Raw genomic sequence first — 22802 nt, 5'->3', positions numbered from 1 at the left:
TGGATTTCTAATGGTGCATGCAGTTTTAGAGTTTCACTAGTCTCGGCCAACTGTTTTTAAATTTGTGTTTGAAAAAACTGGAAATTGGTTTATTTAATACCTCTACTATGGTAGAACATACAAGCAAAGCCAACACACTTAATTCCTAGTTTAATCCAACTCAATTCAGCATACAAGAACAAAGGTGCAAAAAGACTCTTAATAAGTGCAATTTCAAGAATTATTTTCTAGAAAACTCCTAAGGAGGTAACACATATGACTCAATAAAAAGCTAAGTAAGCAAGAAAAGACTCAAACAATCCAGCTAAGACAAGAATTAGAAGCTGGAAAAAGCAAACAAAAGGAAATGGAAGCCTACTTGTTGAAGATCTCCAAAGATGATGTTAGTTGCTTGGGTTAGAAGTTGCTGGTTGGTGGCTCTGAACAACAGCAATTGAACCATCTTATGCACTTGATTTGATGCTTGTGATCATCCTTAAGAGTTGCTTGAAGGTGTAGGACGTCCAAAAGATCAAATACAGCAACCAAAAATACAAAACAGCCAACACATCAAAACAGATTAGAAATAATCCCAAACAGCAAGCACTGGAATGAACACTGGATGCAAAACAATTAATTGCACATAGTAAACGAATGAATTGAAACAAAGTAAGAGTTGGAAATTTTAGTAGACATCTGGACAAAACTTTTAAAAAACATTTCACACAATTTGGATAAGAAATGAACACGAACTGGATCAAACAAAATGGAAGTAGAAAGAGCATTTTTGCTGGACGCACAAAAGGAATACTGAACGAAAAAAATTAAATGTGCATAGTAAATGATGGAATTAGCTCAAATGAATGATTGGACATTATTCCTAACATGTAGACGACACTAGGAAAAAAAATTGCACTCAATTTGGACGAGAAATGAGCAAGATATGAAGCAAACAAGTTGGACAAGCATGCAACATGCGCGCTGGACGCGAGCAAGAATTGAAAAATGTGTTTCTACTCTAGTCTAACATGCAATTCCTAATAAGGATCAAACTTATAGCTCTAGATACCACATGATAGGAAATAACATGCTTAGAGAGAAACTATTCTATTGATAATTAAGGAATGGAAAGAATTAAAATTGGAAAAGAGAAAGGATAGGGAAAACTTATGAAATGTAGAGGATTCCAAGATAAGTGCCAATGGGCGGATCGCCACTTGATTTGCGCAAGATAAGATCCTCAAAAAGACTAAGAAACAGGTTGCTATCTCAAAGAAGAAATACAAAAATGCAAATCACTCTTGAAATTGATTCATTCAAAGGTGTGTACAAAAGGGAGACCCCTAGGCTTCTTATATAACCTTTAGGATGAACTGAGTGGAGAGTTTTAAGGGATGTGGGACTTGGAAAGCTTCACAAGCTGACCAGCAACGTCCCAAGTGAATATTAGTCCCACATCTCTTAAATCTTCCATTCCTAAAGGGTTTATAAGCTTCCTAACAAGTCTAGCATTCGAAAGCTACAAACTGTGCATGTTTACTTGCATTACAAGCAACAAAAGGAGAAAGCTTATTTCTTCTTCTTTTCTTTTAAGTCCAAGTTATGTGAAGCCCCACATTGCTTGTACTATAAAGAAAAGAAGAGTTTATAAGCTTCTCTACAACCAAAAAATAACGAAAGAACAAAAGAGGCAAATACAAGTCAACGAAACCTATTCTACTTTCGCATGGAGGGAAAAGTCCATTTCGCTTCTCGGTGTTGGTTCGTTTATGCAGGAAGGGAGGCGACTTCGACACCTTAGGCGCATCTTGAGATTTGAAATTAGGGTTTTAATTATTCTCTGGTTTTGGGAATTCGTTTCGCGTTGGGTTTTTGTTCTCATGGTCTTGCTCGTGTATTTTCTTTTGCGGTTCGGTCTGACTGTGGTGGTTTCCACATTCGAAGAAACCTAGACGGTGGACACAGGTCACAACCGATCGGTTTCGCCAGAGGTAGAAAAACTGATGAAACCGAACGTAAAAAAAATAAAATAAAAAACACTCTACTGCCTCGGTTTAGGTCCCAACCGAGGTAGTAGAGTCCGACATACTGCCTGGGTTCAGTAGGAACCGAGGCAAAAGCCTACACCTTTTTGCCTCGGTTCATAATCGATGCAAAAAGCCTACTCTTTTTTGCCTCGCCTGTATATACCTCAGTTGCGAAACCACTGTCTATAGCCGAAAATAACCGTTTCGTTTCTCTTTATTGCACTAGTGTATCGACAAATCACCAACAAGATTTATTCGTTAATAATCACCAACGACCATAATTCATCAATAATTATTTTTGGCAAGGACATTACCAATTGATCTTAGCCCGTCGATAATCCATTGGAAAATGTGTAATAGCAATGGATTTGGAACATTACGCACAACATGTCCATTGAAAGAAAATGATAAAAGGTACTGAAAATCATTCTCAGTGCAAAACATCGAGTCCTTTGATTATCAATAACTATACATTCAGAACTAGATACCTATAAATCTTGTTTGGTTTGTCCAACATGCACGGTCAATCTCCATAGATAAAATGTGTATGTAACAACTAATTTATCTACAAATTTAAATTCATATGTAATTATCGGTATGTAAATCACATTTTTCTTATATTTCATTTCATAATCATCACTTTTTAGCTCTTCTAATCATATCTTCAATTCTTCCTCGTTTACTCCTATTATCTATTCAATGTAGTCTACATCGTATACCCTTTCTTAACTACATACAATGTCTACTTCAACAAATCCTTTTACAACATTAATAAATTTTATTTTAAAAAACGATTTTATCCCCACTCATTGATTATGGATAGAATTTGATGATGTTACCTGCGTTGAAAATTCATTTTGAGATAAAAGAAGCTTTTAAAAATTTCAAATTTATAACGATCGAAATTAAAAGAGTCAAATAAAACTATTTTTATAAGGGTTAAATATATATAATAGGATATTGAAATAGAAATTCAATTTTTACACGAGATTTTTCTGTGTCCAATTTTTTTTTTTGTCTTGACCAAAAATAACAACCCAGTTCGGGGAAGTCTTAATTTGAGAAAATGGACAGATAGGCCACAGAACCCAGTTTCAGGATCCCTCTTTTATGTTGCAATCCCTAACGTTAATATGTTGAGGTTATGTTGGTGTATTCGTGCCTCATCATAGAATGCTACGAGAGAGACAACGTACATTACAATATCCAATCGTTTTTTTAGCTATATTTGACATCGACAAATTAACAACGTTACACAGACTGTATTTTATTAATTGAATTGCAAACACAACCCCTACATAATCCTTCATCTTGTTCCAAGTCTGAACCGTGTGAGATCAAAATTCTTTCATTCTGATCCAAATGGGTACCAACAATTCAAGATTGAATGGAAAAGGGGGAGAGGTGTTGCCTGCAAGAGTCCGTAGCAGAGTTGAAGAGTTGAGACGCAAGGCTGACAGGAAAGAGCTGAATTTTGATGGTAGTGTGGATGGTGGGAAGTCCCAAGATTGTGAAGAAAATAAAGGTGGGGACAGTAATGTGGGTTCTCTGAATGACATTCAACAAACCAAACGTGTTGAAAAAATCTCCAAAGTGGTTCCATTGCCAGTTTCTGAACCGAAACAGCATAGTGAGTTGTACAATGAAGTTAAAGGGAGAGAAGGTGAAAAGAAGGATGAGAAGGTGAAGAGTGCATGGCTGCAGAGTGAGGAGGATGACGAAGACATTGAAAGTGGAAGAAATATAGGTCCATCATCTCCCAGCTTCAAAATTTATTGCAGAGAACCGAAGAACAAGGCGGAAATATTTCCTGAGTCACAGGATCTAGGTACAATTTTATGCTTGCTTTCTTATTATATTTTTTGGCAGTTTCTTTCGAAATCCATCGCTGTACATTAACAACTTATATATATTTGTAAGTGACAAATATTCTAGTTTTTCATTAAAATAGCTTAGTTATATATATATACACGGAGAAACCTATGCCATATAAAAATTGAATAGATAAAAAACCTAATGATGGACAACTATGTTATAATTTTCTTCCATGATTGTCAAATGCAGCTGATGATGAGAACCAACTCCAGAAGTCACCCAGTGAGAATAGTTTTGAAAGCTTTGGAGCTTCAGTTGGCAATACAGAGAACTCCAACGAGGTATATATATGTGTGTAAAAACTGTTTTCAGTATTTTGTGATTTGGTTTTCTAACGGTTGTTGTATTAAAATAGTTGTAAAACTATTAACTTGAGTTTAATCTGAGAGTATCTTATAATTAAATATTTCAGATTTTTAACATTAAATCAGCTTCGAAGAGAAAAGGGAAAATGAAAGAGGCAATGAGGAAGAATCTACACTACGTTAAGCATATGAACAGAAAGAAGCCAATTTGCACACGCAATGCCTGACGGAAGGCATCTTCGTACAGAATGTTGATTTATGATTAATGATTCATGGTTACTACACTTGGATGAGAAAAAAACATAAAGACAAATTATTTACGACAAATGTTTCTACTTTGGGTTGTTGTAGGCTCCTAAGTTCTTATAAATCGTCATATACTGATAGGTGATATACCTGCTTGCTACGGAAAAGTACAACGAAGTAATATCTGTTTAGTTAGTTTCTTCATTTATGTGACTAGTTATTTACATCACCTATATGTTTCTTTCTTTGGATTTTTGTAGGCTCATAGTTCTTGTTAATCGTCATATTCTGATAGTTTACATTGAAATAATATCCGTTTCTTTAGTTTATTCAATTATGCGACTAGTTATTCTCTCTTTGTTAATTAATTTGTTTTTTATTTGAAATTTTCTCTGCTCTGTATAATGTTATTAGTCAAATTTTGAACGGCATTAAAGGATACTGATTAATACTTCATGTTAAAAAAATTTGTTAATCAGTGAATTGTTTTTTCAATTTGCCGAGGTTTCTACTTCTGCAAATCGATTTCTAGAGATTTTTCAAATTCACAATTAGAGTCGTCAGAATCGATTTACTAAGATTTTTTTATAATTTTTGATATCATATTTATACTGTGAAGGTTTTTTTTAATAAAAATTGTTAATTTCTTTATTAATGACTATTATTTTATAAAGATTCGAAAATGAAATTTATTTTTTATAATAAAAAATAAATAAAATATATAAAATTATAAAGTACACAAAATTAATCAAAATTAATTTTATTGATGATTTAAAATAAAATACATGCACAATTACAATATATAAATATAAAAATACATCTATTGACAATTTAAAATACAATTTGATAGATAATTCCTCTGTTTTCAATATTTGGTTGATAATTCCGATAAGTGATGTTCTTATTTCGTTGTCAATAGCTTTGGAATACCAACAATATCCTTCTGTTCAAAGAAAAAGGATAATCAATTAAGAAATTTATTAGATTGAAATCAGTATATAATGATTTAAATATATAGACCACTAATGCAGATTTAAACACGTGTCTTTACGTAGCAGAATTAATTAAGCATATGTTTGTAATGAATTAACTAATTCAGCTAATGTATAGCGTTGGACTTGCAAATTTAATTAAAGGTAACAAACTAGGTAACCAATAGTGCTCATGCTTGAGAGTTCTATAGACTTGATCTAGTTTGCTTCCGGTTATTATACTTTTGAAAAAACTGCTCTCACTTGCTACTATTAAAACTAATAAAATTTAGGTTTAATTATTTTGAAAGTACTCCATTTGTATAGAATCGTCTCAAATAGGTCATCGTATTTTTTTTTATCTCAATTATGTTCTTTTTTCTGTAAAATTAAGTCAATTTTGACCTTACCGTTAAATTCAGTGGTCAAAATTTGTTTGTTTTGACTTGCTAATTGAACAATTTTTAATGACGTGACACAATGTGGTAGAATTTATTTTATTTTAAATTTTAAATAAAATTCCTATTTCAAACAAATTATATTAAGTAGTCCCGTTTCGGGGCTACTGGATTCCATGACATCGAAGAGAGTCAGAGAGGTAATAGGATCCAAACGGGAACACTTAATATAATTTGTTTGAAATGGAGATTTTTATTTAAAACTTAAAAACAAAATCACACCACACTGTCTCACGTCATTAAAAATTATGTAGTCAACAAGCTAAAACACATAAATTTGAACTTTGTCCACTGAATTTGGCGGCAAAGTCAAAATTGACTTAATTTTACAACAAAAGGGACCTAATTGGGATAAAAAAAATATGAGAACCTATTTGAGATGATTTTGCACAAATAGAGACCTTCAAAATAATTAAACCTAAAATTTACTATCATTAATGTAAAGAGAAACATCCAAGTAAAAAATTACATATTTCTTGGGGCATTGTTAGGCGATTATTTCGGCAAGTGTACCGAATCGCTTCAAGTAATATAAAATGGTAAATCCAAGTATCGTTTTCCCAAGAGACTCGTAATACTAAAGAATTGTGCGATTAATAACTCATCCAGACTCCAGAACATAACATCAATTTACAAAACAAGTGCAGAAACATAAATTCATACATAATTACAAATTTGGACTCTGGTAGTGAAGACACTAAGATACGGAAAAAGGTCAGAAATGATATGGAACGACTTTGCTCATATTAGATTTCACCACTTTCACTCTTGTGCATAAAAAAATTTCATCTCCTCTCCATTAATTACCATTAATGTCAATCCACTAAAACACTATAGCCCTAATCCCTTAGGTGAAAAAGTCTAGGTTTTCCTTATCAAATCCCAATGTCTTGGATAATCTAACAGGTGAAACCGCATTAAGAACTAGGATCTTAAGACAACAAGCGATCATCTTCCATCTCTAGAATCAATGACCCACAAGGATTCCTATTTCAGTTCTGGCTCCACCTTACGTCTCCATAACCCATGAAACCTCAAAATTAGTCCATGACATGAACGTCTCCATCACATGCATGCTTTAATCTCGGAAATAAGAATACTAGAAATTAACAGAGCAGGCATATATATATTCAATTCATTCATCCATTACACAAGAATTCAGTAATTACATCAATTCTTAACAAAATGAAACTGGTTCTCCATTTCCATGGAAGAACCTCAAGCTTACAAACATGGTGGATGGAAGAAGAAGAAGACCCAAGGAGGAGAAAAGAGATGCTTCCACATGCCCCAAGCGGCCTCCATGAGCTCCTACAGTGAAGTCGCGCCTCCACACCTTCGTCCTTGAGCTCTGGGAGGGTTTCCCCCCTCCAAAAATTGACTTCTCTGCCTCTAGTTCGCGTTCTTAAAGAGATGAGTCGTAAGTGATTTTTCGCTGGGCGAACAGGGTCGGGTCGCTGGGCGACTGGTGCAAGCTCGCTGGGCGAGCGTTATTTTTCGCTGGGCGCGCGTTATTTTTCGCTGGGCGCGCGCGCTCGTTGGGCGAGCGTCCACTGCGCGCTGAGCGAGCGTCCACTTTTGCGTCCTCGCTGGACGAGCGTCCACTGCTCGCTGGACGAGCGTCCTCGCTGGTCGACGAGCGTCCTCTCGCTGGGCGAGCGTTCGTTCTCGTTGGGCGAGCGTCCGTTCTCGCTGGACGAACGTCCTCTGCGTCATCTGCGTCTTGTGCTCGCCAGTTCTTTCCAATCCTTATTCTGTTGCAAAGTAAACACACAAAAATACTCAAACTGATACAAATTCAACAATATATACATATTATACAACTTTTCATGAGATTTTACTCCATAATGCATCAAAGGAGATTAAAATAAGTGCTTAGGATATGCAATTCTTGGCACTTATCAGGCATCACAAGTGGATCTTTTACACTTAGACCAACAACAACAGTCATTATAGGATCTAAACACTTGAAGATGGTTCCTAAAATGAGCATCTTGCCAAGTTTGGGTCTCAAGGAAGCATTGCCAATTTATGCCCTGAAAATTAACAATCCAATCAACAGTAACTCTAGAATAAATCAAGATAACACATTGAAACTCAGGAGAATATTCTTTTCCTTGATAGTGGAAGAAGAAATAAAAACCATGGTGTAGTAGTTCTTTTACCTAAAACTATTAAATTTTCATTCGTTGCCCAAATAATCTTCAAATATTCAATAGCATTTTCAACCTGTAGAATAAAATTAATTGATTACATAATAAATTGAATAAAACAATACAGATGCAGGATGTCATAAGTTTTACACATACAATTCATTGGAAATATAAATACCGGTGCAGAATGCATAATTTCATAAGGTCTACACATAAAATTGATCGATAATGTAAATAAAAACCCTTGTATTTGAAAGGAAGTTCGAGAAACACGTATGTTCAATGAATTTTACCGATAGAATCTCGGGTGACTATAGAGCTTTGTTGGGAAACAGCGGTATTTGTTCCCTCCTCTGTGAACCCCAAAATGGGCACTGTGCGGAAGCGTAAATATAGAAGTGTAGGTAAAAGTGTAAGCGTAGGGAAAAATAACACCGGAAATTTTAACGTGGAAAATCCTCTCGGAAAAAACCACGGGACCTAGTCCAGAAAAATATCTCCACTATAAACGTAGGATTACAGTGTTTTCTCTCACTCTCTAAGGATCTCTCAATAAATATCTCACCCTCTCGGATGGTATACAAAACTCTCACTTTTCCACTCACACTCACTATAACAGACTCTCTCTGTATAAATCTCTCACACAACCATCTCTATTTACTTACTTCACCGTGGCACTTCTCTCACAATGGTATTCTTCTCTGTTGTGTTGTGTATCTCTTGCTGCCTTAGCTTCTCAATTTAAGAAGCAAAGAAGTGCAGGAGTCCAAATAGAAGGTTGGTGGCTTGGAGCATTTTACAGAAGTGAGTGGTGCTTTTGGGTGAAGGTGGCAAACAAAAGCAAATGCTTTCCATCATGTTTTGTTTTATTCAACAAAACTCCCCCATAAAACAAATAAATGGGTCTTCCATCCTTCATCCCATCTTTTCATCTTGTCTTAGTTGGAAGGTACCATGACACCAGCACCTTGACAACAATCTTCAACCTTCTTGGTTGGTAATGATTTAGTCATCATGTCAGACCAATTCAAGTCTGTATGGATTTTCTCTATCTTCAATTTCTTCTCATCCAACGCTTCTCGTATCCAGTGATACCGCACGTCGATATGCTTCGAACATGAATGGAACATGGGGTTCTTGGTTAGATGGATGGTACTTTGATTATCACAGTTCACCAAATAATCGTCTTGATTATGTCCTAATTCACTTAGGAAATTCTTCATCCATAGCATCTCTTTAGAGGCTTCAGTCACCGCTACATACTCTGCTTCAGCAGTAGACAATGTCACACATTTTTGTAGCTTTGACTGCCAAGAAACGGCTCCCCCTGCAAAAGTAATCAGATAACCTGATGTTGACTTCCTTGAATCGACATCTCCAGCCATGTCTGAGTCTGAATATCCGATTAGCTTTAGATCTCCATTGCCAAAACACAAGCTTCTTTTGGCAGATCCTCTTAGATACCTTAGTATCCACTTAACAGCTTCCCAATGCTCCTTTCCTGGATTCGATAGGAATCTGCTCACAACTCCTACAGCATAGCCAATATCTGGCCTTGTACAAACCATTGCATACATAAGGCTACCCACGGCAGAAGAGTAGGGTACCTTGTTAATTTCTTCCTTTTCTTCTTCATTCTTTGGACATTGAGACTTGCTGAGTTTGAAATGTCCAGCAATTGGAACACGAGCAGATTTGGCATTGTGCATGTTGAACCTTTTGAGAATCTTCTCAATGTAATCTTCTTGAGATACCCATAGCATTCTTCTAGAACGATCTCTGGAGATTTTCATTCCAAGTATCTTCTTTACTGCACCCAGGTCTTTCATGGCAAAAGACTTGCTCAATGCCTTCTTGAGAGCAGCTATTTTAATTTTGTCCTTCCCTACAATCAACATATCATCAACATACAAGAGAAGTATGATGGACTCACCATTTTCATAATGCTTCACAAACACGCAATGGTCTGCGGAGGTCTTCTTGAAATTATGTTGGATCATGAAGGAATCGAATTTCTTGTACCATTGTCTTGGAGCTTGCTTCAGACCATAGAGGCTTTTCTTCAGACGACACACCAAGTGTTCTTTGCCTGGTTCTTCAAAACCCTCTGGTTGCTTCATGTAAATTTCTTCCTCTAGGTCTCCATGTAAGAATGCTGTTTTGACGTCCAGTTGTTCAATCTCCAAGTCTAGTGTTGCTGCCAGACCGAGAATTGCTCTAATGGATGTCATCTTCACCACTGGTGAAAATATTTCGTCGAAGTCTATTCCTTTCTTCTGGTTGCACCCCTTCACGACAATTCGTGCTTTGTACCTTGGGCTTGGGTTGTTCTCTTCATTCTTGAGCTTGAACACCCATTTGTTCTACAATGCTCTTCTTTCTTTTGGTAATTCTACCAAATCATAAGTCTGATTTTCCTTTAAGGATTGCATCTCCTCTTCCATGGCTTGCAACCATTTGCCTTTGTCTTCCATCTCCATTGCTTCTACAAAGCTTTGAGGTTCACCTTCATCAGTAAAATTAACATATTCATCTGAAAAATACCTTCTTGATGGTTGCTTCTGTCTTGTTGATCGTCTCAATTGGGGTTCTTGCGGAGCATCCTCAATTGGTTGATCTTTTTATGTCAGATTAGATTGATCTGCTTCTTCAGCCATTTCATCAAGTTGTAACTCCTGATTTGGCTCAGCTTGATGAGTCTCTCCCCCTAAGTTGTTCATCACAATAGGGCTTTGATCTCTTATCAGCTTAAGTGTTGGTTTCTCCACTTTCTTGATGTCTTGGATTGTCTAATCTTCAAAGAACACCACATCTCTGCTTCGAACAATCTTTCTGTTTGCAGGATCCCATAATCTGAAACCAAATTCATCTCTTGGAGAACCAAGGTATATGCACTCTTTCGCCTTAGCATCGAGCTTTGCTCTTTCATCTTTCGGAATGTGAACTGATGCCTTACATCCAAAGACTCTCAAGTTGCGATATGAGGCATTTTTACCGGACCATACTTCTTCTGGTATCTTACCGTTTAATGGTCTTGAAGGTGATAAGTTGATTAAATCAGCGGATGTCACCACTGCCTCCCCCCAGAATGATTTGGGAAGTGTTGCATGAGACAACATGCTCCTGACCTTCTCGGCAATCGTTCTGTTGAATCTTTCAGCTACACCATTCATCTGAGGTGTCTTGGGAGGTACTTTCTCATGTTTGATCCCATGAGTCTTGCAATAGTGCTCGAACGGACCTTTGTACTCTCCACCATTATCACTTCTCAGACATTTCAACTTTCTACCAGTTTCACGTTCAACTGAGGCGTGAAACTCCTTGAAGATTCGTAGAACTTCATCTTTTCTCTTCAATGGATAGACCCACAATTTTCTGGAGTGGTCATCAATGAAGGTAACAAAATATTGAGCACCACCAAGGGACTTTTTAGATGTTGAACAAACATCTGAGTGTACAAGATCCAAAATATGCTCTTTTCTTCTTTCACTTTCAAATCTACGGAAGGACACTCTATGCTGCTTACCTGCTAAGCAATCTTCACACAATTCAAGTGGTTGCCCTTTTATACTTTGGAGATGATCTTTTGCGAGGATCTCTAATCCCTTCTCGCTCATGTGGCCTAGTCTTTTATGCCACAACTCCTTACTTTCTTCTTGAGCAACATTCGTCTCTCCTTTGTATATTTTTCCTTGCATGCAGTACAAGGAGCCTTCCTTCTTGCCTCGAGCAACAATCATGCTTCCTTGACAGAGTTTCCATCTTCCATCGCTGAATTGGTTATTCATTCCAGCATCATCTAGCTTGCCAACTGAGATAAGGTTTAGACGCATCTCTGGTACATGTCTTACCTCCTTCAGCACAAGTTTGTTTCCATTTTCTGTCGTCAAAGTCACTTCTCCTATGCCCACAATTTTGCTTGTGACATGATTACCCATCTTCACTGTTCCAAAGTCTCCTTTTTTATAGGATGAGAAGAATCCCTCATGAGGAGTAACATGGAAAGATGCTCTGGTATCTACTATCCAGGTGCAGTCATCAAAAGCAATATTTAGATAGTTTACCTCAGTTATAAGGAACACATTCTCATCATTTGATACCACCGCTGTTGTGGTCTTTTCCTCCAACTTCTTTTTGGGATCTACCACATCAGGGTGTACAATTCCATTCTTCTGATCTCTCTTCAGGAATCTACATTCTGGCTTCTTGTGACCATCTTTTCCACAATAAAAGCATGTCAGACCTTTGGAACGAGACTTGAATCTTCCTCGTGACTTTTCACGTTTTCCTTTGCTTCTATTTTCACTCCTTCCTCTATTCTCAACAACATTGGCTTCTGAGTGACTACTCGATCCTCTTTCTTTCCTTCTGGATTCTTCATTCAGTAAATTGTCTGTGATGTTATCCAGACTGAGCTTTCCATCTGGTGCTGAGTTACTGAGAGTGACCACCAACGTGTCCCAACTCTCCGGTAGAGAACTAAGGAGTAAAAGAGCTTGTAACTCGTCATCAATCTTCATATCCGCCTTCGTTAGTTGGTTCACAATACCTTTAAAGGTATTGAGATGCTCGATCATATTTTGGTCGTCAGTGTACTCCAACTTTACGAGTCGTCTGACAAGGTGAGCTTTATTTCTCGGAGTCTTCTTTTGAATCATTGATTCAAGCTTTGTCCATAACTCATACGCATCGGTATAAGTCGATACATGCTCAAATAAGCTTTTGTCGATGTATTTCCGAATCATAGCCACTATTTTACGATTCAGAATCTCCCAATCTTTTTCGGTCTTCCCTTTTGGAATTTCCTGATTTGTGATCGGCTCATACAAATCCTTGCAGTATAGATGATCTTCCATCATCGGCTTCCAGTAGGAATAATTATCTGCAGTTAGCTTGAACATATCTCCTTCCATCTTGAGTTTTATAGGATTTTGATTTTTTCGAACCAGTAGCTCTGATACCACTGTTGGGAAACAGCGGTACTTGTTCCCTCCTCTGTGAACCCCAAAATGGGCACTGTGCGGAAGCGTAAATATAGAAGTGTAGGTAAAAGTGTAAGCGTAGGGAAAAATAACACTGGAAATTTTAACGTGGAAAATCCTCTTGGAAAAAACCACGGGACCTAGTCCAGAAAAATATCTCCACTATAAAAGTAGGATTGCAGTGTTTTCTCTCACTCTCTGAGGATCTCTCAATAAATATCTCACCCTCTCGGATGGTATACAAAACTCTCACTTTTCCACTCACACTCACTATAACAAACTCTCTCTGTATAAATCTCTCACACAACCATCTCTATTTACTTACTTCACCGTGGCACTTCTCTCACAATGGTATTCTTCTCTGCTGTGTTGTGTATCTCTTGCTGCCTTAGCTTCTCAATTTAAGAAGCAAAGAAGTGCAAGAGTCCAAATAGAAGGTTGGTGGCTTAGAGCATTTTACGGAAGTGAGTGGTGCTTTTGGGTGAAGGTGGCAGACAAAAGCAAATGCTTTCCATCATGTTTTGTTTTATTCAACAAGCTTTAGATAAAAACTCAGAGATGGTTCCAAGTTGTAGAGTTTTGATTTGCAGACACAATGACTGCAAAGGTGTTCTCAAAAAGCTCTAGCAATTGATAATCAGCAAAAGCATCATAAACACATATTTGAAAAAGATGGTAGCATTCGCCAAGCCAAACACGACTGACCCTTCCTCTCCCCTAAAAAGTTATGAAAATTGTCTAAGAAACCAGATAGTCTAAATAATATAGAAATTCATAATATGAGAAAGAAAACATTATATTTTCTGTGTTTATAGACTCGTTGCTAACTTAACACAAAGGACAATATAATTTTCTAACTCAAAAATAGAGATAATATGTGGAAGGAAATATTAGAGTAGAGAAACACTCACAACTACGATGACGACTGACGACGACCACGGAAACTAAGACCTCAACGGCGATCAAAATTGATAACTCAATTGCGAACACAACTGAATACGCAACGACCAGCACAACTCATGATGAACCGGCGACCACAATGGTAACACACTTGAACCCTAGCTGACGATGGAGAGCACGAAACGACGATGAGCTGCGTTGCAGGGAGCTGCGTTCGTTAAGGAGAATTGCGTTCAGGAGAAATCACATGCTTGCTTCAAAAATTTTAGGAAAAACAAGAAATAAGATGTTTTTGTAGGTAGATTCATGTAACATATTTGGGAAAGGGGGAAATATGACAAAAAAAATTGAAAGTTTCGTAAATTTTGAAAAAGGGGGAAATGTGGGTTATGGAGTAAATTGGAGAAAGTTTTAGTGAGAAGTTAGAAAGGTGAAAATTGTATTTTGAAAAACCTCCACTATTATTAGTATTCATATAATTAATTTTAGTCATTTTAAATAATGTTAGTTTGTGGATGGTTTTTATAACCCTCACAAAATAAACTCCACATAATAACAATTTCTTTTAGTGTGTAAATCAATTTTGGTTATTTTTATTTTCTAAAACTTACCTTTAAAAAATTGAGTTATAAAATTGTTCATGAAATCTATATAAGAAAAACTGAATCCAACTTACTCTAATCCGCACCACAACTAAGAACAACAGTATAAGCCATTAGTTAAAATAATAAATGGTAAGTTATATTAAAGAAAAGAGTAATAGTTGATTATAACTATTTGTTATGAGTTTGAGGTCATGTGTTCGATTTTTTATGTGGGTATTGAATGTGATTTTTTTAATTATTATTATATATTTGGACGTTGTGATGGTTATTTGTATTGTTTGTTGTGGATGTGAATGACAAGATAAATGTGATACTCTATTTCGTTTTGAGTATTGGTTTGGAATTTGGTGTTGGTGAGTTTGAACCTTGGTTAAAGTAAAAGTATGTTAGTTTATAGTGTTTTTGTGATTTTATGGAAGGTGAATAGTTAAAGGTAGATTCATTATATCTACTCATATGCACAGGAAATAAAAACATATTAAGGTGAATTATGAGGAGATTTTTTAAGAGTGTACTGTATCTTTTTTTAGCATTGGTGGTTAGTTTTAACGTGCTAAATTGAATATTACGATGGAATGTGAGTTTTTGTGTATGAGAGAGTTAATAGAGAAGTTGTGTAGAAGAAGAAAAGAAAGTAAAATCCAAACTAGGGAAGAGTTTGTTTGTAGAAAATATTGGTAAAAAGAGCTATAATTTTTTTTTTTGCCTTTGTTTGATTTTGAAATACGTTGAACAGAGTTGTAGTGATGTTGGTAAGAGGAACTAACTCAGACTCTCTTGTTTTATGATGCAATCATGTTGTGATTGGGTAAGGTTAAATTTTTGATTGGTAGTAATATTGCTATGAATACATAGTTGATGAAGGTTGGAGGATTCAATTGTTTTACGTTTATATGGTTATGAGGAAGTCTATATACACTACAATAAAAAAGATCATTACTTGCAACCAAAATCTGTAGGTAAGTCACAAAATCTGTAAGTAAAATAATATTACCTATGAATTATCTACGGATAAAAATTCATAGATAATAGTCATATGTTATTTACCTACGAATAAATCCGTAAATAATATATCTATAGATAAATTGTAAATAATTACTTACAAATAAATTTGTATGTAATTACTTATAAATAAACCCGTATGTAATTTCCTACGGATAAATTTGTACGTAATACTCACATCTACACCCAATAGCAAGGAGTTCATATAGCTTATAAGAGTAAAACATAATTGCCAAATTATCAAATAATAAGAACCGATTATCTTTTATAGCTTATGCATTGCATTGCATATATCAATCATAAAGTACTTAAAAAATGTAACATAATAAACATACATAACTGAATATATTCTTTGTTTTAATAATATGAAACTATGTACAAGGATGGATAAAGTTAAGTATGAACATCTAAATAAATTAACCGTCACATGTATCGTAGTTGATCTTCATACTGTAAATAAATATACAATTAAGTTGCTAAGGGTAACATTTCTAAAAGTTAATTACACAGGATTGCGAGTCTTCGTGAAGGTATGAAAGCCTCTTGCAGCATCAAGCGCAATTTTCATTTTGGTGTCTCAATCTAAAGGATAATTAATTCGTAAAGGACATAATGGAAACAATGAAGGCCAATTTCAGTTCAAGGGAATAAACATGTTTGGAAAAACTAAAGTAGATCAAATAAGTCAACAATAGGTTAAAGAAAACATGTAACATTCGATGCTAAAAGTTGAACCATGATTTGAGAAACTACAAGTAGAAAATAAGATTTATTTTTATTATTCTCAATCATAAAAAATACATTGTCATACCAGGTATTTGTAATAATCTAGTTCTCCTAAAAAGGGAAATAGAGAAACTAGAAAAACTAGAAAAAATAAAATAAAATAAAAGATTATGTATCTATTTCCTCTAATTAGGAAGATTCTAAAGATATTATCTCAAATTACAACACTCTCCCTCAAGTTGGTAAATGAATATCAATCATTCCCAACTTGCCTATAAGATCTTGAAATCTACTCGGAGGAAGCCCTTTTGTAAAAATATTTGCTATTTGAAGTTCTGTAGGAACATGAGTTGTAATCACAAAGCCTTTGTCAAGATTATCTTTGATGAAATGTCTGTCAATTTCAATGTGTTTGGTTCTGTCATGTTGTACTGGATTATGGGCTATACTCATAGCAGACTTATTGTGACAGTGTAGTTGCACCGAGTTCTCCACTTTGACTTTAAGATCATCCAAAATGATTTTCATCCAGAGTCCTTCACACATTCCTTGAGCAAGGGCTCGAAATTCAGCTTCTACACTAGAACGAGATACTCTATCTTGCTTTTTGCTTCTCCATGTTACCAGACTATCTCCAAGAAATACACAATACCCAAAAGTAGATATTCTGTCAGTAATAGAACCTGCATAGTCAGCATCAGTATATATCTTCATAGTGAATGTGTCTTCTCTTTTGAATAATAGCCCCTTTCCTATACTTGACTTCAAGTATTGGACAATTTTGTCAACTACTTGCATGTGTCTCTTTCTTGGATCATGCATAAATTGACTCACTACACTAACTGCATAAGAAATGTTTGGTATTGTGTGTGATAGATAAATCAATTTTCCCACCAACCTTTGATATTGGGCCTTCTCTACAGGAGCACTTTCTTCACTTCCAATTCTGTGATTTTGTTCTATAGGAACTGTTGAGGTTCTACATCCCAGCTTTCCTGTTTCTTTGAGGAGATCAAGTACATATTTCCTTTGAGAGATGAAAATTTCGTTCTTGGAGTAGGCAACCTCTATTCTAAGAAAATATTTGAGTTTTCCTAGGTCTTTCATTTCAAATAGAGCTGTCAATTTTTCTTTTAATGCCAATTTTTCTGTTTCATCATCTCCTGCAATAATCATATGATCCACATAGACAAGCAATAAAGTGATTTTACCTATAGAAGAGTGCTTTATGAATAGAGTATGATCTCCTTGGCTTTGTCTGTATCCCAAGGAAACCATTGCTTTTGTAAATCTTTCAAACCATGCTCTAGCGGATTACTTAAGACCATACAATGCTTTCTTCAAGAGGCATACCTTGTTTCTTTCATTTTTCACTTCAAAACCTGGCGGAATCTCCATGTACACTTCCTCATCTAGATTTCCATGAAGAAAGGCATTCTTCACATCCAACTGCTGTAAGTCCCATCCAAAATGGGCAACCAAAGCGAGAATAACTCGAACTGTATTCATCTTTGCCATTGGGGCAAATGTCTCCTCATAATCAATCCCATATGTTTGGGTATATCCTTTTGCCACCAATCTAGCTTTATAACTTTCTATTATCCCATCTGCCTTATGTTTCACTGTGAATATCCATCTACACCCTACTACCTTCTTGTCTCTTGACTTATCAACAATCTCCCAAGTTGAATTTCTTTATAATGCATTCATCTCTTCTTTCATGGCTTGATTCCAATGTTCAAGTTTCATGGCCTCCTGGATTGAGGTAGGAATTTTTGTGGCATCAATGGCAGCAATAAAACTTTTGTGCTTATCAAAGAGATTGTTAGTGCAAACATACTGAGAAATATGATATTTAGCACATGATCTTCTTCCCTTTCTCAATGCAATGGGTAAATCCTCAGTAATACTTACCTCCTCCACATTGATATCTTCAGGGATCCTTACCTCCAGATTAGACAATTTTTCTTGCTCGAGAGTCGAAGTGGGTTGTTCTCTTATTTCATATTTTTTACCAAAAAATATGTCTTCTTCCTCTTCTTCCTCACTGTGGACTATGGTAGTTTCATTGCTCAAGTCTTGGGCATCCTGCAAAGACAAACATGGTAATGAAAAGAAGGAGAGTTCATCCACTTCAAGTGCTTTCTCCCAGTAAAGTGGTGGACTAACATAAAAGGATTGTGTTTCATGAAAGGTGACATCCATGGTGATCAAGACGCGACAACTCTGAGGATGATAACATTTGTACCCTTTTTTATTAGAAGGATACCCAATAAAGACACATTTAAGAGCTCTAGGATCTAATTTACCACGGTTAGGATGATGAGAGTGAACAAAAACAACACATCCAAAGACTTGCATCACTCTTGGTACTCAATAACCAACCGAGATTTCCTTGAGTATTAGCACCACTCTTGGTACCCAGCAACACGCCAAGATTTCCTTGATTATTAGCACCAGTCATGGTACTCAGCAATCCGCCGAGATTTCCTTGAGTTTCACGCATTCCTAGTTGTGCAGTATTCTTCACCAGTTCTAGTATTCCTAATCAACGAATAACCTTCAGTTACCCTAGATCAGTTGAGTATTCGCACCACTGCCGGTACTAGACGATCTCGCCTAGATTTCCCAAACCTTTTAGAGTTAAGTTATAAGTGTTATGATTCTCTCCAAAATTGGAATCATAGATTGCTTACAAGTCGTTTAGACTATAACTCTCACAAAGAGGATTTGAGTACAATAAAAAACAATCTAAACGCTCACAGGTGTTTCTCTCATCTCTCTATTTTTCTCTCCTTACATAAGTAAGCATGTAATCATTGAAGTACTAGAGGGATGCTTTACTTTTCTCTTCTCTCACTTTCTCTCATGTGATAAACACAAGCAAATATTACAATAAAGTTTTTTCGTGTTTCTCTATCACTTTATCTTCTTTCTTCAAGTGGATATCTTGATGAAGCTTAAGAGTGTTCTTATTTTCTTGACCTCTTGTCTTTCTCCTTTTCTCTAATATAAGTTATTTAGCATTGATAGCTTAAAGAGATTTCCTCGCTCAATGGATGATGAGATATCTTCATACCTTCATATTTTCTCTCCTCTCATCATCATCTTTTTCTTTCTTATGTCTTCTATTTATACACCTTGAGGATATAGTCGTTGTGACGATGCTTGTCTTGAGATTTTACAATATGACCGTTTGATGAAGCTTTTCTTGAGATTTGTTTCTTTCTAGCTATTTATATAGGTGTTAGTCATAGCATTGAGTCTTTGTCAAAATAGATATGCTTTTCAGAGCTTTTATCAAAGGTGATCTTGACTTATCTTTTGGCATAACTTTTGATAGTCCGATCAGCAATCCTCTTTGTCTCATACTTACATTCATTCTAGCATCTATAAGATGAACATTCGTAAAGATTGTCCTGCACAAGACAAATATATATATATATATATATATATATAGCAGATCTCATTTTTATTTAGTGTTTTTATCTTTCGTTTTAAGGTTCTTATTCTTGTGTCTTGTTATTACTTTGGCTTGAGAGCCTTTGAGTGTTTTACTTCTTTAAGGTTTATACCTACACGGGCTTTATGTCACTATTTTCTAGGAAGAGAACATTCTGTGAATGTCTTTCCTATTACCTACTTCTGATTAGATATCACTTTTGTTGTTTTTGAATGTTGAGTATTTAATGTCATGTAATGCTTGCTTAGAACAACAAAGTGCTTTTGATTCTCTACCATTAGGTAGCATTTTACAATTTAGTTCTTTTCTTTAAAGATACCAAGCGTAGATATATACTTCATCATAAGATGAGGTACTTGTTAAGCTCATGGCATCATTTAGTCAAGTAAACACTTATTTAGCTTTTGTCTTTTTTTTATATAGATAATGTTTAGCTTGCTTAAGATTTCTTACACATTTTAATAATTAAGTCTTCTAATATAATTTGTCAAAGACATTGTCTCAACATATATTGTTTTCGGGTATTATAAGCATTAAGCATTTGGGTGTTATATCCTAGATGTTTTTCTATTTCCTAAGACCTATGTGTTTTCCTATGTTTTGGGGATTCTGGTTATGTGTTTTGGGTTTCAGGTTCCAAGTCTTTTGATTTTGTTACTAATGAGGAGCATTGGTAAATTTGAAGATAAACAATTTTGATGATGCTGCATGAAGATAGACTTGAAGAAGCTGTTATAATTGTTGTAAAAGCACTTTGTAGAATATAAATGTATTAGCAAAGTTTTTGAATATGTAAAACTTATAAAATCTTGTATCTTTAGTTAAGTTGCGCATTGAATCGATTATGTGAAGCTATAATCGATTATTATGAGCACTCTTGGAAAAAGCATTTCGCTCTGGAATAATCGACTATTTCTTCAAATAATCGATTATCAACTGGTCCTAATGAGAACTGCACAAGTCTCTGGAATAATCGATTATTCCTCAGGACAATCGATTATTACTTTCTGAAATCCCTGTAACAGACATAAATAATCGATTATCACTAACAATAATTGATTATCAGTGGCAGTTGTAATCTTTCTTTTCTAAACTCAGACCAGTTGCCTATATATAAGTTTTCCAAAACCCATAGAGGGTTAACTTTGAGCTTTTTGAAAATAGAGTGTGATATAAGGAAGTTCCAAAAAGCTAGTTTATTGCATTGTTTGGTCTCGTGAATAGGTGAAGCTCGCGCTTTGTGGGTCAAAGGTCGGAGCGGTTCTCTTCGAGTTGGCAATGCTACTGTTCTTCCAGTTCGTTGGTTGAGGGAAGACTGTTTCTGCACTGTTCTGGTTCGTTGGTCGAAGGAAAGTGTAGATTGATCGCTTCTGGTTCGTTGGTCGAAGGAAGCATCCTTCCGGTTTGTTCGTCGAAGGAAGGTTCTATCTTATTGTTTCATTCACTCTATTGTAAATCTGTGAAATTGATTTTAGTGAAAACATTAATCACTTTTTATTGTGATTAACAACTAGACATAGAATCTTTTGATTCGAACCAGGATAAAAATTTTGTGTTGAACTTTTCTACTCCCTACACTCTTTACATTTTATGCTCATAAACTGTTTGATAAATTTTCTCTAAGAAAATTGATTTTCTAAAATGGACCATCTTAATACGAATTTGACCGAACACGCTTTCCGTTATCATGATTTATTCCGCTGTGTGACTCTATAATGGTACCGATTGTTTCGACAATTGGTATCAGAGCTTTCTTTGATATTCTTTTAAACTTTTGCGAAAATGGCCGGTCATCAAACTCAAGTGTATGCCGAAGGTGCTTCCATCAACTGACCACCACTTTTTACTGGTGATAACTATGCATTCTGGAAAGTCATAATGGAAATCTTTATGGGGTCTGTTGACAGAGGCATCTGGGAAGCCGTACAAAATGGTCCATATATTCCTAAAAGTATTGTTGATGGTGTAGAAGTAGAAAAACCATACTTTAACTGGACTGCTGAAGAAAATAAACGAGCTCAATTTGACATTAAGGCTCGCAATATTATTTCATCTGCTGTGGTACTTGATGGATTATTAGAATTTTAGTGTGTAAGACAGCACAAGAGATGTGGGAGGTCCTCAGAGTCACACATGAGGGTACAGATGACGTGAAACGTGCAAGGAAGAACACACTCATCCAAGAGTATGAGATGTTCAGAATGCAACCTGGATAAACAATCTCTGATGTCTAAAAGCATTTCACTCACATTGTAAACCACTTGACAAGTTTGGGTAAGAATTTTGACACTGATGAATTGAATGTGAAAATATTGAAATCATTGGACAAGTCTTGGCAACCAAAGGTGACTGCCATCTTGGAGTCTCAAAACCTCACTCAGATGTCAATGGTGATTCTCTTTGGGAAGCTTCGTGAGCACGAGCTTGAGTTGAGAAGATTAACTATAGAAGAGGATCAAGGCAAAAGAAAGACGCTTGCCTTCAAGTCTGAAATCTCAATAGGAAAAAGTTCTAAAAGAATTGAGGATGATGATTCCGATGACGATGAGGAAAAAATGAGCCTTATGATTAAGAAGTTTGCAAAATTTATGAGAGAAAGGAAAAGACAAATACCATGGAGAAAGGAAAGATAATCAAGGATCTCCATCAAGCGTCAAATGCTATGGATGTGGAGAAAGAGGACATGTGAAGAATGATTGTCCTAAGAATAAGAAAAGTGAAGAAAAGAAGGAAAGAAAGTTTCCAAAGAAGAAGAAAGCTTACATAGCTTGGGAAGAAAATGCTTCTAGTTCTTCAAGCTCAAGCGATTCAGATGAAGAAGCTAATATGTGCTTAATGGCAGACTCAGAAGATGCTGGAAGCCAAGTAAGTGGTTCTAGTTTAGAGTTAAGTGATGAAATTGATTTACAAAAGGAATTTCTTGAATTGCTAAATGAATCTGAAAAACTTGATGCTGCTTATAAAAAGTTAAAGAAAGAACATAATGAATTGAAATTGAAGTATGGAAAAGTTCTAGATGATGAAGTTGTTTTGAGAAACAAAGTTAGTAATCTAGAAACTAAATTGTCTGAATCTAATGCTATAGTACAACCTGTTGAATGTCCATCGTG

The 22802-nt window shown here is 35.6% G+C and overlaps 1 protein-coding gene across 1 annotated transcript; it reads left to right on the top strand.

Moving 5' to 3' along the window:
- The first annotated feature begins 3368 nt into the window (after positions 1-3368).
- LOC108330395 (uncharacterized) lies at positions 3369-4413 on the top strand. Its single transcript, XM_017564882.1, has 3 exons — positions 3369-3834; positions 4071-4162; positions 4294-4413. The coding sequence occupies exons 1-3, from the start codon at positions 3369-3371 to the stop codon at positions 4411-4413; spliced, it is 678 nt and encodes a 225-aa protein (XP_017420371.1).
- The last annotated feature ends 18389 nt before the right edge of the window (positions 4414-22802 follow it).

This window comes from Vigna angularis, chromosome 4, assembly GCF_016808095.1.
Source record: "Vigna angularis cultivar LongXiaoDou No.4 chromosome 4, ASM1680809v1, whole genome shotgun sequence".
Taxonomy (NCBI): Eukaryota; Viridiplantae; Streptophyta; class Magnoliopsida; order Fabales; family Fabaceae; genus Vigna; species Vigna angularis.
This window is presented reverse-complemented; position numbering and strand designations above follow the sequence as displayed.

Bases quoted from the DNA above. Each gene is read 5' to 3' on its own strand.
- LOC108330395 (XM_017564882.1), top strand. From the start codon at position 3,369: ATGGGTACCAACAATTCAAGATTGAATGGAAAAGGGGGAGAGGTGTTG. The intron at 3,835-4,070 runs GTACAATTTTAT...TGTCAAATGCAG, and splicing joins TCCTGAGTCACAGGATCTAG to CTGATGATGAGAACCAACTC. The intron at 4,163-4,293 runs GTATATATATGT...TAAATATTTCAG, and splicing joins ATACAGAGAACTCCAACGAG to ATTTTTAACATTAAATCAGC.